Consider the following 14,164-nt stretch of genomic DNA (forward strand, 5'->3'; position numbering starts at 1 on the left):
TGATTGCACCACTGTACTCCAGCCCGGGCAACAGAGCAAGACCCTGTCTCTAAAACAAGAAACAAAGTGCACCCGTGTGTGGATACCAGCTTCTGGTGTGTGGACCTGACCTGATTCAGCTCCAATGGTGAGTGGGAGGCTGTCTGCTATCTTCCAAAACATTCCCAACACTACACATGTAGCCCTCCTGTGTTCCCTGGCAGGCTTTGTGAGGGGGCCTGTCACCTACCCCTTTGGCTACCCTAAGGCCCAGCTCAAACCTTCCCTGCCACTGAGAACCTTTTCCTGAAGAGTCTTTCCCCCACTCACAGGCCCCTCCTTTCAGAGCTTTTGGTGGGAGTACAAGAATCGAGTCACTGCTACCAGCTGGGAGGAATTGTCCCTAGGGTTGGGTCTCTGGATGGCATGTGAGGATCTAGACCAGGACCCAGATGCCTGTAACCTGAAGGGCAAGGGCCTCGGCTGCCCGGGCTTCACACTGGGAATGCTGATTTCCCTGGCTTACCTACTTTGACTCCAAAGGTAATAATGCTGACATCCCCCATGAGACAGAGTGACAGACTGAGACTATCGTAGGGTTGCCTGGCTCAGAGTCACCATAGCCAGGCAGAGCTCAGGTCCTGGCCCTGTTCTAGGCTTTCCCAAAGCCCTTCTAGCTCTGGTACCTGGGTTCTTCCTCACCCAGCTGCAGCTCCCCCTGCCCCAGGTGACAGAGAACCTGGCCAGCTGTGACCCATAGAAAATTTCACTTTCCTTCTGGTGAGGCATGAGAACCTGCTTGGGGCGGGAGGGACGAGGGGTCTGGGGGCCCTCCCAGCCCTGCCTCTGGCGTTTGAAGGATGGTGACTGGGCAGCAGCATGGTTTAGGCTAGACAAGGCGGCCCCTAGGTTTATAGCCTGGCCTCAGACAGCTGCTGCCATGTCACCTTCTCTTCTGCACGTGCTGACCTGGCATCTCACCTAGTTAAGGGTCCTCAGGCCTTCTGCCCCCTGAGCATTTCCCCCACTCCCTGCCCAGGCACAGCTGTCCTTGTCCTGGATTCATCTTCAGAGATTCTTGTCCAGCACACACCTTTGCTGGACGTCGCAGGCTGGGCCAGGCCTCCTGCCGTGCACTGATGTCTGTTTGTGAGTCTCAACTAGACTGAGCTGCAGCTTCAGGGTCAGGACAGGCTCTGACTTAATTGATATGACCCAGGACAAGGAGGTTTCTTGATGGTGTCACGTCTGCTTAAGTTATTGGCCTGTATGGTCTCTTTGGGGCACGATGCCCCTCTGTCCCATGCTTAGGTGCCCACATGTGGCCACAAGTGCCTTTCCTTCCACCATCCATACTTCAGGCTGCTGTCCAGGCACCTGTGGCTCCAGGCAGAAGCATGAGTGCAGAGCCAGGCCTGGGTGAATGTTCCGCAGGTGCTGCAGGAGCTGACAGCCTTGGCCACGCAGCCCATGGCCATCCATTCCCCTTCACTGTGGCTGCCCCCAGTACAGCATCCTTCCAGGGCCAGGCCTGGAACCAAACTGACTTTTGTCTGCCCCTGGTTTCCCTCGTGCCTGCCAGGCTCTTGGCTGAGCATGATGGTCTTGCCCATTTCACTGATTATCCACAATAAGGTTTATAGAGCCACTTGGGAACATCACATCTATCTACCAGGTTCTCACCAGAGACATGACTGCCTTGGGCCAGGCCTGTTGGGACCCAGATTCAGTGGCTTCAATCTAGGCAATGGGCTGATGGGCAGCTGTCACTTCTCCTCTGCTTGGGGGAGGCAGGAGAGGAAGGTCAGGCAGGAGATCTGCTTGGCGCTCACCTGTGCCTGTCTCACCTGGCTGCAGGTGCATTGGAGGCTGAACCCCCTTCATGATCTGCAGGTGTGGATTTCAGGTTTCCAGTGGTGTCAGCGTGCGCTCCAGTGCTCTCCTGGCCCTAGGGAACCCTGGGCTCCATGAGGCCTCGGCCTAGGCAGGATTGTTTCTCACACTGTCATCTCCCCATAAGGTCACCTCTTCAAACATAGGGCTTCATGCTTTGGTACATTTAAAGGTTGAAAAGCAAAAGCCGGGCCGGGCGCAGTGGCTCACGCCTATAATCCCAGCACTTTGGGAGGCCGAGGCGGGTGGATCACGAGGTCAAGAGATCGAGACCAGCCTGGTCAACAAGGTGAAACCCCGTCTCTACTAAAAAATACAAAAATTAGCTGGGCATGGTGGCGCACGCCTATGGTCCCAGCTACTCGGGAGGCTGAGGCAGGAGAATTGCTTGAACCCAGGAGGCGGAGGTTGCGATGAACTGAGATCGCGCCATTGCACTCCAGCCTGGGTAACAAGAGCGAAACTCCATCTCGAAAAAAAAAATAAATAAAAAAATAAAAAACCAAGAAAAGCAAAAGCCGGCCCCTCCTCTCTCCCGGAGTGGGTGGCCCTCCCCTTTCTTAGAGTGGGCGGGGACAGGAGTTGCAGGGAACGCTTTCCTTGGGGCGCCACAGGTCCCTCTGGAGCTGCCTGGCCACGCCTCCTTTCCCTTTCATCTTTCTCATGACCAATGGGATTGCAGCATGAAGGCCACGCTCCGTTCTACATTCTAGTGGAGCCCTGGTTACGCCTCCTCTGGCTCAGTCAACACAGCTGTCTGGTAGGGGAGTGGAGCTGCTTACCACTGCTCCCTTGAATTGTGCTGATGTGGCCCCAACCCCACCTCCCTCCCCACCGCACCATGGCGATGTCAGAAGAAACTCTCAAGATGAAATTAGCCTCGACTAGGAAAAAGGTAACATGCACACAGATCCCCTCCGACGGCAAGACCGCTGCCAGAGTCCATTACACTTCTGAGACACACCAGACTGGGTGGGCCTCCAACCACGGTGCCTCTGGCCTCCCCCTACCAACGTCTTTTCAGTGAGTCCCACCCCTTCAGCAAGGAGCCCAGCCCCTGCCCTTGCCAATCACCCCAGGGTGACTTTGGATGTGCAACTCCTGAGGCTCCCCGCTCCCTACTTGGGCCTCACCTTTTCCTGCTCCATGTCTGAGCTCCCTGGGCTCTGTGGGCTCATGTCTCTAAGGACCTGGGTCTCCCAGCCCCCGCCCTCACCAGTCATTTCTGGGTGACTTTGGGCTGGTGATTCCTGGGAATCCCTGCTGCAGACTCTGCCCTCCCCTCCTGCTCCCCCAGCGCGACCTCCCTGTGCTCTTTGGGCTGGTGTCTCCAAGGACCTGGGTCCCAGCCCTGCATCCCCCTCCCCCATCATGGAGCAGTGACTCAGGCATCTCCTTGATGTGGTCCCCTTTCCTAGGAGGAGTGGAATGTAGTGATGTCACTGTCTCCCTAGGAATGCCATGGGATAAACATGGGACATCTTTCTGAAGCATCAGTTTCCCTTGAGTCTCTTGAGACAGCAAAAACTTTAATGTACTTATGGATGACAGTCACATAGGTTTCTAAGAGTATACCAGACTTCTCTCTGAAATGAGACTTGGGTTGTCCTCTTTCTGATGAATTCCCAGGTTTAACAGAAAGGCTGCCTTCTGCCAGGAGGACACATTGATATAGAAGTGTGAGAGGTACTGGTACTCTTCTTAACACTAACAGACATGTGAGGCTGTGTGACTCTAAACCACACGGTGTACAGTTCCTGCCTACTTCATGTTGACTTTTCTATCTCTGCCTGTGGTTTTGGTCTCTGGCAGTTGCTGATTCGTGGCAAAACTCCGGAGCTTGGAGTCAGAGGAATGAGTTTAAGTTCTAGTATTGCTTTATCTTTCCCTTTTCTTTCTTTTTAATTTATTTTTAAAATTTTGCCATGATATCAGTCCCTCTCAGTCACTAAGTGATTGTGACAACACCTTATAGAGTTGGTGGTGGCATTAAATCAGATGGTCTATAACGGTATTTTGTAAAAACTGTAAAGTAGGTTGTGACTGTAGGGGTTCATAGTTCTCATGAGTATTACTGCTTCTTTTTCCCACAGTTAAAAGAATTTCAACAGAGAAACAGCCCTGCTGTTCCATCATGAGTGAGAAGATGAAATAAAAGAAACAACAGTAGCCGTGAGACAGCTGCTTCTGATTCTTGCCAGTCACCATGCCATGTGAGTCTTGGCTGGCCAGGCTTCTGGGGAAAAGGGGCCCACGGGGCAGCAGAGGGTCATTGTTAAGATTGTGGAAGAACTTCCGGGTACTGGTTAGGAATTCTGGGTTTGAATCCTGCCTCTCCATCTGCTAGGGATATGATTTAGGGCAAGTTGCTGGAGCTTTTTGGGCCTCTCCTTTCACATCTGTAAAATAGAGATGGTATTGACTGACTTCCATTTGTGAAGGTGAAATGAGATTCGTTATTGCTGTTGCTTTTTTGTCAATCCCTAGTACGTGGCCCGCTGTAAACACCCAGGACACCCAGGAAATGGTCCTTGCTGTTTGGTTTTCCTCATCCTCAGTCTCAAGGGGAAGCCAGCCCATTGAGAACAGCCATTTGCTGTCAGGCTGTCCCTTTGAGAGTCACTGAAAGGGCCTCAGGCTGGGATGGTGGGAGATAAGAACCATGAGAGGAGCTGGCACAAAGCAGTTATGGGACAAAGGGTCCGAGAGAGGCAGAACAGAAAATGCTGCCAGCTGATGGGGAAGAAAGGAAGTCAGAGGCTTGGACACTGAGGGGGACAGAACATCTCCATGTGCACTCTCATCTCTTGTAGTCAGCAGCAGGTGGTCACAAGGAGGGCCCAGCGCCATGTGTCACCTTGAAAGATCCAGAGGTAAGAGGCCCTGAGCTGAGGTACAGTGACCCTGCAGGCTAGCCCTCCACCCTCCTCCCACAGTGGTGGCTGGGTGCCCCTCTGCCAGATGAGGCAGCCCCCACACACCCCAACCCTAATGATTGTTCTCTCTACCTCTCCCCCAATCCTCCCCCAACTCCTCCTCTCTGCATGTGCCTCAGAGCGCATGCCAACTACAAATAGCCCTGGACTCGAGCTCTGTCACAACCAGTGAACTGAATAACACCATCAACTTATTGGTAAGAGTCCAGTGGGGTCCCCTGATTCCACGCTGCCAATCCTGGGCTCCAGTTTCCCCTTGGGGCTGCTGTGGGTGAGTTGGAGGGTGCTATGGGGTGCCAGCACTGGATGCAGAGCTCAGAGGCCAAATGCCCGCCCTGCCCTTACCTGGCTGTGGCCTTGGCCAAGTCCTACATGGGGGACTGGGTACTTGGACTATGAAGGTACAGAAGGGTAGTTTTAGTATGTTACCATTTGTGTAGAGAGAGGAAACGTGTGTGTGTGTGTGTGTGTGTGTGTGTGTACATACTATGATAATATACATAAGACATATCTGCAAGGATTTGTAAAAAACTCAGGAGAGAGCACAGGTGGCTGGGAGATACTTCCCTTCTGTACCTTCTCAGTTTTGGACTATGCAAATGTGTCATCCTTTCAAAAAGTGAGCAGAAGATTAATTTCCCCCTTCCTATCTGCGCCCCCACCCCCAGCAGGAAAAAAATGGACTTAGAGAATCAGATGGACCTGGGTGTTCAAATCCCAGCTCTGTCTAAGTGATCTTAGGCAACCACTTAGCCTCTAATACTCCATGTTTTCCATCTGCACAGTAGAGGCAATCGTAGCAACTGCCTCACGTGGTGGTTGTGAGGTTGAATGGGATTGTTAGCACGCTGCCTGGTGACGCACCCAATAAAGGTTCCAACAGTGGTAGTAATAACAGGAATAACAATAGAATATGATCCGATCTCTCTGGGCCTCTGTTAGCCAGCTGTAAATGTGATCTCTTTGCCTGTCCCTTCCAACTTCACTGAGTTCTTTTAAAAACCAGACCGTGGGCCTTGATCTTTACTGACCGAGCTGTGTATGAAGCCCAGCCCTAGCCCTTTTAAGGGGCATGGTGTGGAATGGCCCAGACTCCCCAGATTGAAGCTTCTCATTCTTCACCATCCAGCCTTCGAGCCGCCGTGAAGCAGTCCTTGAGCAGAAGTTACTACAGCAGTGGGAACTGCTAGGAGCACAGGCGGCAGAGGTGAGACTTTGCAGAGGGAGGGATGTGGAAGGAAGATGACCCCAGGTGGCCAGGAGCAGGGGAGGAGCAGTGACAGCCCTTCCTAACTTCTGGGTCACTTCTTGCAGGTGATGAAGTGTCTTAAATTAAGTTCAGCTAGAAAGAGACACATACGCTCAACAACTCAAAACAGAGAGGGCGCAGTGGCAGCAGAAAATGCTCCAAATGGCAGGAGAAGTGAGAGCTGACCCTTCAGCCCCCCACCTTAGATAGCTCACTGGATCTTTCTGGGCATCTGTAAAATAAGAATAGTCCAGCCAGGGGTGGTCACGGGACTGGGCTTTGTGGAGCTGGGGGTGGAGAGGGAGATGGCAGCCTGTCCAGCCACCAGCCCCTCTCTCCAGGGCCCTTTCCCCCTGTGCTTTGGGCAGATTGAAGAAATATTGAAAATGGAGAAAAAGCAGGATGCAATTAAAATCGAGGAGCTGAAGGGGAGCCTTGCCCACCTACAAAACCATCTGGGTAAGATGGGGCTGCCGTGGCCCAGGAGCAGGACTGGCATCAGAGGGCTGTGGGGTGGCTTAGAATGCCCCAGGGAGGTGGGTGGCTGAAAGGGCTTTGAGGCAGAGGGAAAGAGGTCTGTGTCAGGAGACGGCAAGTCTTGTAATCTCCGTGAGCCTCAGTGTCCCCATCAGCAAAGACGGAGGGGTGCCCGTTGTCAGCCACCCACAGTGCTCTCTATCTGAAAGTGGCTTGGAAGACTGGCTACCATTTGGGTGCAAGGAATCATTAGCAGTGAGGCCAGGTTTGGGGAGCTTCAGAGGAGCTGTGCACCAAGAAGAGTGGTTTTTGTTTTTTTTATTGAGAATCCAGAGGCCCTTATTGTCTGCTTCCTTTCTCAGCTGAACCCCCAATCGTGAAGACCCCAGCAGGGCCCTCTGACTTGGAGAAAACCCTAAAAACTGAAATGAAGTACCTGAGAGACGAGCTACGGGAACAGGAGAGACTGCAGGAGGCGAAAATGAGGCTCTGGGAGCAGGAGGTGAGGCTGAGAGAACAGGAGGAGAGGCTTCTTGAGCAGGAGGGGCTCCAGGAGCAGGAGGAGGAGCTGGTGCATTGTCCACCTGGGGAGCCTGCCCTCCTCCCCAGCCCTCCAGGCCTTTGTTTTCCCACCTATAAAATGGGGGAGTGTATGAAATGGGGCTTCTAAAGGCACCTGTGAGCCACAGCCCTGCTCTGATGGCTGTGGGAGAAAGGAGATAATTTTTCTAACCTGCCTCCACCCTTCCCGGTGCCATGGGAGGCAGACACCAGGTTCTGGGCTCTCCAGCTGCAGTGGGTGGCCGCTGATTGCTTCTCTCTGTCTAGGACAATGAGAACAGGAGCGTACTGCATTTGGAGCAGGAAGGAAAGGAGCTGCAGGAGAAGCTTGATGAACAGGAGACGGTAACCTCTGCCCCATCCAGGAGGGCTGGGAGGCAGGCACCGGCCTCTGGGGAGGGGAGGTGCAAGGCCACAGGCAGCTCTACCCCGGGGGCAGGTGACCCCACACCCTCCAGGGCAGTCCTGTGACCATTTCTTGCTTCCTGCCCTCTGACTTTTAGAGGTGGGTAGCCCTGGGCTCCTCCCAGGTCTGGACATCATCCCAGCTAGAGGCATGGAGCCCCCCAGTCTTAGGGCAAGAGACAGTGGTGTGAGAGGCTCTTCATGCTGGGTGCGGTGGCTCACACCTGTAATCCCAGCACTTTGGGAGGCTGAGGCAGGAGTTTGAGATCAGCCTGGCCAACATGGCGAAGCCTCATCTCTACTAAAATTACAACAACAACCACAACAGCAAAGCTGGGTGTGGTGGTGCACACCAGTAATCCCAGCTACTCAGGGGGCTGCGGCATGAGCGTCACTTGAACCCTGGAGCTGGAGGTTGAGGTGAACTGAGTTTGCACCACGACTCTCCAGCCTGGGCCACAGAGTGACATTCTGTCTCGAAACAAAGCAAATCGAATTGAAAGTCTCCTTAGATCCAACTGGATTCCGGCCTTGATTCCGCTGGTCACCATTCGACTACTTTGCATCTCTACTCTCTGTTTCTTTAACTTCCAAAGGCAGTTAGCATTTTCCTTGCGCGGGTGCTGAGGATTAAATGAGATGCTGTGTGGAAAGCATTAGGCATGTAGCACACTTGGCAGATGGTGGTTGGCTCCCTCTGCTCGTCCACCAGTCTGTGGCCTACAGTTTAAATGGTGGAAGGAAGGACGTGAGATTCGAGGCTGGGGAAGGAGGCATGGGGTTCTAGACAAGGGAGGCAGTCTCTTAGGCTGGAGTCGGGGGCCGGGCGCCTGGGCAGGCCACCTTCCTCTGTGGTCCCTCCCAGACCCCCTTACGCTCTTGCTTTCTCTGCCTTCTGATTCCTCCGGACCCTCACCCCTTCCGGGAGCCGGTGGTCAGACACCATTGTGACCGACAGGTGCACTCTCTGAGGCTCCGAGGGAAGGGGCTGCGCTCCGCCTCCCTGCCCTGTCTGCCCTGCGTATGCCCCTACAAGAACCCTCACCGTTTGCCTTCAGGTGCCGTATCTGAACACTGCTGGAGCCAGTGCCCAGGAGGAGCAGGCACGGCCCTGTGAGCAGCTCCAGAGAAAACAGGTGTGCTGCCAGCACCTGGCTCACCCGGTGGCCTCAGCCCTGAAGGAGCCAGAGGCAGCGGCCCGGGCCACAGGGACTGGGAGCGAATGTGGGTGTGGGGAGACCCAGCGGGCCCTGCAGGGGACCATCGACAAGCTGCAGGTGAGTGAGTCCTGGCAGGGGGCCAAGAAGGGTGGGGCTGAAGCTCGTCACTGCCGAGATGTGACCCCATTATTTTGGCTCCAGAAAGATGTGATGAACATTGTCAAGGGGAATTCGGACCTGAAGAAGCGGGTGGAAAAACTACAACTCGGATTCATCCAGCTCTCTGGAGAGAGAGACGTGATAAGTGAGCAGGAGACCAGGTCAGGGCAGGGGGAGCTGCAGGGTGGTGGGAGGGGCCCCAGCCTCTGAGCCTGTCCTCCCGCAGGAAAGTCTATCAAACCACCTCAGGGCCAGAGGGCAGCGCCAAACTCCCAGCACCAGGAGAAGGAGGACGTTACTGTGATTATCCGGGAGGGAACGAGGGTAAGGCATGCAACGTCCCTTTGGGGGTGAGGGGGATGGGGGTGGGCGTGAGCGTGGGTGCCGGCACCCCTCCCTCCAGGTGAAGCTGCTGGATTGGCTGGAGCCAGTGTTTCAGCTCCTGATCGGCCAGGAGCCCCAGAACCCTGCTAACAAGCCCACTCCAGGATCCTCAGCCCCCCAGGAGCTTGGTGCTGCTGACAAGGGTGGTGAGTAGAGCCCTCAGGCGGGGTGGGCAGGCAGGAGCAGGGGAGGCTGGCACTGTGCTCAGATCCCCACCTCCCTCTCTCCAAAGGATTTTATGAGGTGAGCCTGGAGCCTGCAGGAGGGAGGGTACACCACAACCCCACTGCACAGCAGATGGCGCATGGCTTTGTGAGCTGCGGGACGGCCAGCGACGCCGACCCTTGGGCAGCAATCCCTCTATAGTATGCTTTCACCGGGATGCTGTGAAGGAGGAAGCAAACATCACCATCAGCTAAGAGCTGGCCAAGAAATTTACAAATGAACAAAGTTATAGGCTTAATCTTCACATGTTACTTAAAGTTAAAGGAGAGTGGGTCTTCGTGTGGCTTTCACTGATGTTCACTCTGGCATCCTTTAGCATTTTTCATTTTTAATTTGATAATCGTAGGTCATTAGCATGCCTATCGAGTTTGCCCTTACATGGTGGGAGTTCAAACACACAAAGACCCACTATTGGCACAAAACTATTCTCGCTGGTTTGGAATAGGCTGCCATGGTTTTCTAATGTTATTGCAGCACGTATATTCATTATGGAATTCAGATACAATTTGCTTATGTTCTGCTATGATATTTGATCGAATCCTAATTACAGTAAGCACTTAATTAGCTCAATATGTGCTTTGCCCTCACGTGCACACTGTTTATTACTTTGTAAGATGCCACGATGAGTACTGACGTTTAGAGTTGTTGAAAAGCCGAGAAGTGGAAACAGCCTTTCTTCCAATTTCTGTGCATTGCAAATGGTAGTAATAACATTTTCCTGAGCTTTTAAAATCTCACAGAAGAAGAAAGTGGCCTGCTGTGGCAGGTATGTGCAGAATAGAGTATTTCATTGGTTCCCGTGCCGAGAATGAGCGCCGTGCTATGGTAGTTCTTTTAGGGTTTTTCTGTGCTCTGGGCTTATGAAGATACTGCATCATGAGCTGTGGCAGCTGTACTCTTTTTTATGACCTAAAAAGAGATGATTTCTGAGGAATAAAAGGCTCCCATCTTTGACTGTGGATGTGGAAAACCTCTCCTAGCTCAGAGCATTTATAGCTATAATACATTGTAAAGTCAGAGTTCATGTTACCTGTTTTAATCACATGACTCCAAGTCTCAGTACACAAAAGGGCACTGGTTGGCATTCTTCTTAATGTATTCAGTAAAGATCATAAGAAACCCTTTAAGATAAAGTGCAATAAAAAATCATATATATATATAAAGGAATGGAACTTTGTATCATAGAATGGATGGGCACTAAATATTGATGAATGAACAGTTAATGTTTTAGGACACTTGGTATAGTGCCTTGCACACAGAAAGAGACCACGGATGAGATTATCCTTTTGTATCATTTCACAGATTTAATAATTGCTATTTATTACAGTTCACATAGCAAGTTGCTGATAAAATGCCCATTATTATAAAACATCAACAACAACAACAAAAAGAAATCCTTTAAGAGCTTAAATGTCCAGAAAAAAAATAAAAATTTTAATAAAAAATTTAAAAATATTTAAATGTCCCTGGAACAGACATACAGGTTCTAGTCAAGAATGAATTGGAGTGCAGGAAAGCCGTGTGACACCTGGCATCCCTCTCTGTTCATGGAGCTTCTTTGAGGCTAGAAGATTGATTTGACCATCCAGACTTCTCTGGCTAATACCTATTCTTCAACCACCTTGGTTACTCTGACATAGGAATTGCCTTCTTTTTCTTGAATAGAAGGACTTTAAACAACAATCACAAACAAAAAATAATAATCACAAACATTATTATAAACTAATATATGTGAGAGTACTTGGCTGAAACAAAAAGGAGTTTCAGTAGACAGAATCGTACTATATTTGAAAATCAAGAAGTTTATGCAACTTAAAATGTTTATAGACTGCATAGCCATCTACTGTTTGTGAATGTCAAAGTATTATCAGCAAAAGTGTCTGTACAATCACAGAGTTCTATTTCCTCACCGAGTCTTTACCAAGAGTGAAATATGTTTTTATACCTTTCGATTTCAGTTAGAGGCATATTTTGTGCAAGATTTATGTTAATGTGCCTCTACATTATGAATGAATTCTTTCAGTCAGACATTGCCTAAATCATAACTTTGTGATGCTTGGGACAGAATCAACAGTTGAAACTTCGTGAAGTTCTAATGTCTGTGCCAGAATACGTCCCATTGTTAGGATGGAGGGAGATCTGTATGTGTGCTCCCTGAAGTGGAGATTTTTAGTCACTGACCATCTCCATGTTTAGCATTTGGCATCCTCATGATACTTTCATAAATATGACATTAATAGGAGAGCACTAATACAATTTACAGATGGATTAACACATTTGCCTGCATTCCCTGAAAGAGTACAAATATTGGGTCCTGGTGACTTGAACTGACTCTTCCATATTGTAGGAATTTGTCAATGTATCAGATAAACCCAGTTTCAGAATGATCAAGGAAAAATGTCAGACCAAATAATGCGGCTAAGTAACAGTGGTACGATTTCTAGCCCGGGGGTTTAAAATGGACTTAAGGTTCTGTTCCTGTGTTTCATTTTCTGAACTTGCCGCTTTTGCATTCTTTGAGTTCAGTTTAAAGACAGTTACTCTAAGTCCATTTTCAGCCCCCGGGCTAGAAATCGTACCGCTGTTAATCAGCCGCGTTATTTGGTCGAACAGTTTTTCTTGATCATTCTGAAACTGGGTTTATCTAACACATTGATAAATTATTTCAAAGGTCTTTTGATAGTTCAAATCACTTCACTTTTACCCTAAGAAATATAAATGACTAGGAATGACCTTCAGATAGTGCTTAGCATCTGTACCCAATCTGACAATAATGTGTTCATCAGGTACCTGTGGAGTGAATCACATACAGGCATATTTCAGCTGAATGTCAGTCTGGAAAATACATTTACTATATTAACCGAAATACCACTCTGTGTAGGTATTTTGTCATCTAAAAAAAATCTAAAGGAATGGAAATCATATGGCAGGGACTTAAGTCTTTCTTCAAAGTGCATGCGAGTCTTTTGCAGTACTTCATTCAGCCAAGTATCTGTTCTCTTCCTCATTCAGTAGAAGGCAGCTTTCAATTTGCTTAGAAGGCAACGTCAGAAGGTTAGCGTTCATCAAAAACATAGAATTTTATTTTATTTTCATATTTGTGTATGTTTATTTTAGATAACTGAAACTTCAGAATTTAACAGCAAATAAAATTTAAAAATTTAGTTCTGTACATTAGCTCCAGCTGTCTCTATTTTACAATCTATAAGGCTCATGCCATAGTTCAGCACCAACAAGATCCACACAAACCTGTTTAAGCAGTCTTCTTATCCATCCTGTGCGATAGTTTTCTTTGTTGTTGTTGTTTTTAAGGTAAAAGTCCTACTTTCAGACCTCGAAGTGGAATCCCTCTAGTCAGACTACAAAACTTGGGTTGTACCTTCTTATTTTCATTGAACAGCTACCAAAAAAAAAAAAAAAAGGAAAAGAATTGTGTTTCACCACTGATTTAGGTTGTCAGTCTATGTGTTGAATTCATAACACTGAAGCGTCAGAAGTTACCTAATAATGCCCTGCCGCTATTCTTCCCCTCCATTTTAAATTTTTAAAAGGCAACCAGAAAAATGTTTCATTTATTCTTTAAAATAAGGTGCAAAGAAGGATTACAACAACAAACATCCTCATCCACACCTCCAATAACATCTCACTATTTAGCATAATCTACCATGAACTGATTCAGGGGCTCACCTAGAGCTATATTCACAGCTCCTGAATGTAGCACGTTTGCTATACCAGAGGCCTGCTCAATGGCAGCGTCTCTCTGTTCAGAGGTCATTACAAAAAAATAGAGTTTTAAAATGTGAGTTCAACTGAATAAATTTGAATTTCTGTAGGAAGAATCAAAATACCTATTTAAAGAGTGCAATACATGATAATCATTTTCAAAGGATTTTATTAAACCTGATAGATTTTCCAGAAATGAATAAAAATCAGTTCTGAAACCAAAGCTGATTTTAAGAAAATTTGAAAATGTAAATCAGTTCTATCCTATCCATAATATAGCTTCTCCAAAACTTTATCTTAAAGAGTCATTTTCAAGATAACTATTCAAACATGTAACTACTATCTTAATGTTTTGAAATTACTTAAAACATTTTAAAATATGAATGTCATAGTTTAAAAGAAACCGGGAGAAGGAAAAGTAGAGAAAGAAATGCCAATTCCAGTCCAAAGCTTTATTTGCCAAGTTTCCTAAGAATGACTTTTACCAATGTATGAACACTTGTGAACAGAACGTAAGATGGAAATCCTGAGCCTTTTGTCTAAAGCGGCATTATTGACTGCTGCTGTGACGCTCCCGTAATGTAATAAATTATTCAATTGCTGCAAAGTGCTGTTTTTGCCTTAAAATTTTGTGCGTCTTAACAACTATAGTATTAAAGGTATTGAGACTCTGCAAATGCTGGGCACACTTGGCATGAGATAATCTGTTTTTGTTTTTACAAAATTGTAATATAGCTATGCAAGTGTGTTTATTAAAAGAACACAAACTACTAAAAGTTATGGGATAAAAAAGTCCTCAGATAAAAAATGTGGAAAAGTTGTGGCAAAAAAAAATTGTGGATAAAAAGTAGAAAAATTTTATGAAAATATAAAATTTATAAAAAGGACGTTATGAGATTTAAAAAAAAACCTCATAGGGATAAATATAAAAATAAATAAAAGCCCCTGTCAGCAAGGCCTGGAGAAGGGGGGCTGGAGTCTCCGCCCCCACCGTGTCCCTCCCCTCCCAGTCA

General features: G+C 48.4%; 1 protein-coding gene across 2 annotated transcripts; it reads left to right on the forward strand.

The window, feature by feature from the left end:
- Positions 1-4,475: 4,475 nt before the first annotated feature.
- LOC105720882 (golgin subfamily A member 2-like) lies at positions 4,476-13,763 on the forward strand. 2 transcript variants are annotated; one of them, XM_064382517.1, is made up of 12 exons: positions 4,476-4,745; positions 4,928-5,005; positions 5,938-6,015; positions 6,123-6,231; positions 6,426-6,516; positions 6,897-7,036; positions 7,363-7,440; positions 8,559-8,777; positions 8,862-8,964; positions 9,046-9,143; positions 9,223-9,349; positions 9,436-13,763. In XM_064382517.1, exons 4-12 carry the CDS (start codon positions 6,211-6,213, stop codon positions 9,567-9,569), a joined length of 1,011 nt encoding a protein of 336 aa, XP_064238587.1. In that variant the 5' UTR covers positions 4,476-4,745; positions 4,928-5,005; positions 5,938-6,015; positions 6,123-6,210; the 3' UTR covers positions 9,570-13,763. The 2 variants fall into 2 exon arrangements, with proteins under 2 accessions (XP_064238587.1, XP_064238593.1); XM_064382523.1 differs by lacking the exon at positions 4,928-5,005.
- The last annotated feature ends 401 nt before the right edge of the window (positions 13,764-14,164 follow it).

Source organism: Aotus nancymaae, unplaced genomic scaffold, assembly GCF_030222135.1.
Source record: "Aotus nancymaae isolate 86718 unplaced genomic scaffold, 86718_ANA_hifiasm-v0.15.2.pri h1tg000003l, whole genome shotgun sequence".
NCBI lineage: Eukaryota > Metazoa > Chordata > Mammalia > Primates > Aotidae > Aotus > Aotus nancymaae.

Coding starts and splice junctions, on each gene's coding strand:
- LOC105720882 (XM_064382517.1), top strand. CDS start 6,211: ATGCTCCAAATGGCAGGAGAA. Junction 7,441..8,558: donor AGCTTGATGAACAGGAGACG/GTAACCTCTGCC, acceptor GTTTGCCTTCAG/GTGCCGTATCTGAACACTGC. Junction 9,144..9,222: donor TTATCCGGGAGGGAACGAGG/GTAAGGCATGCA, acceptor CCCTCCCTCCAG/GTGAAGCTGCTGGATTGGCT.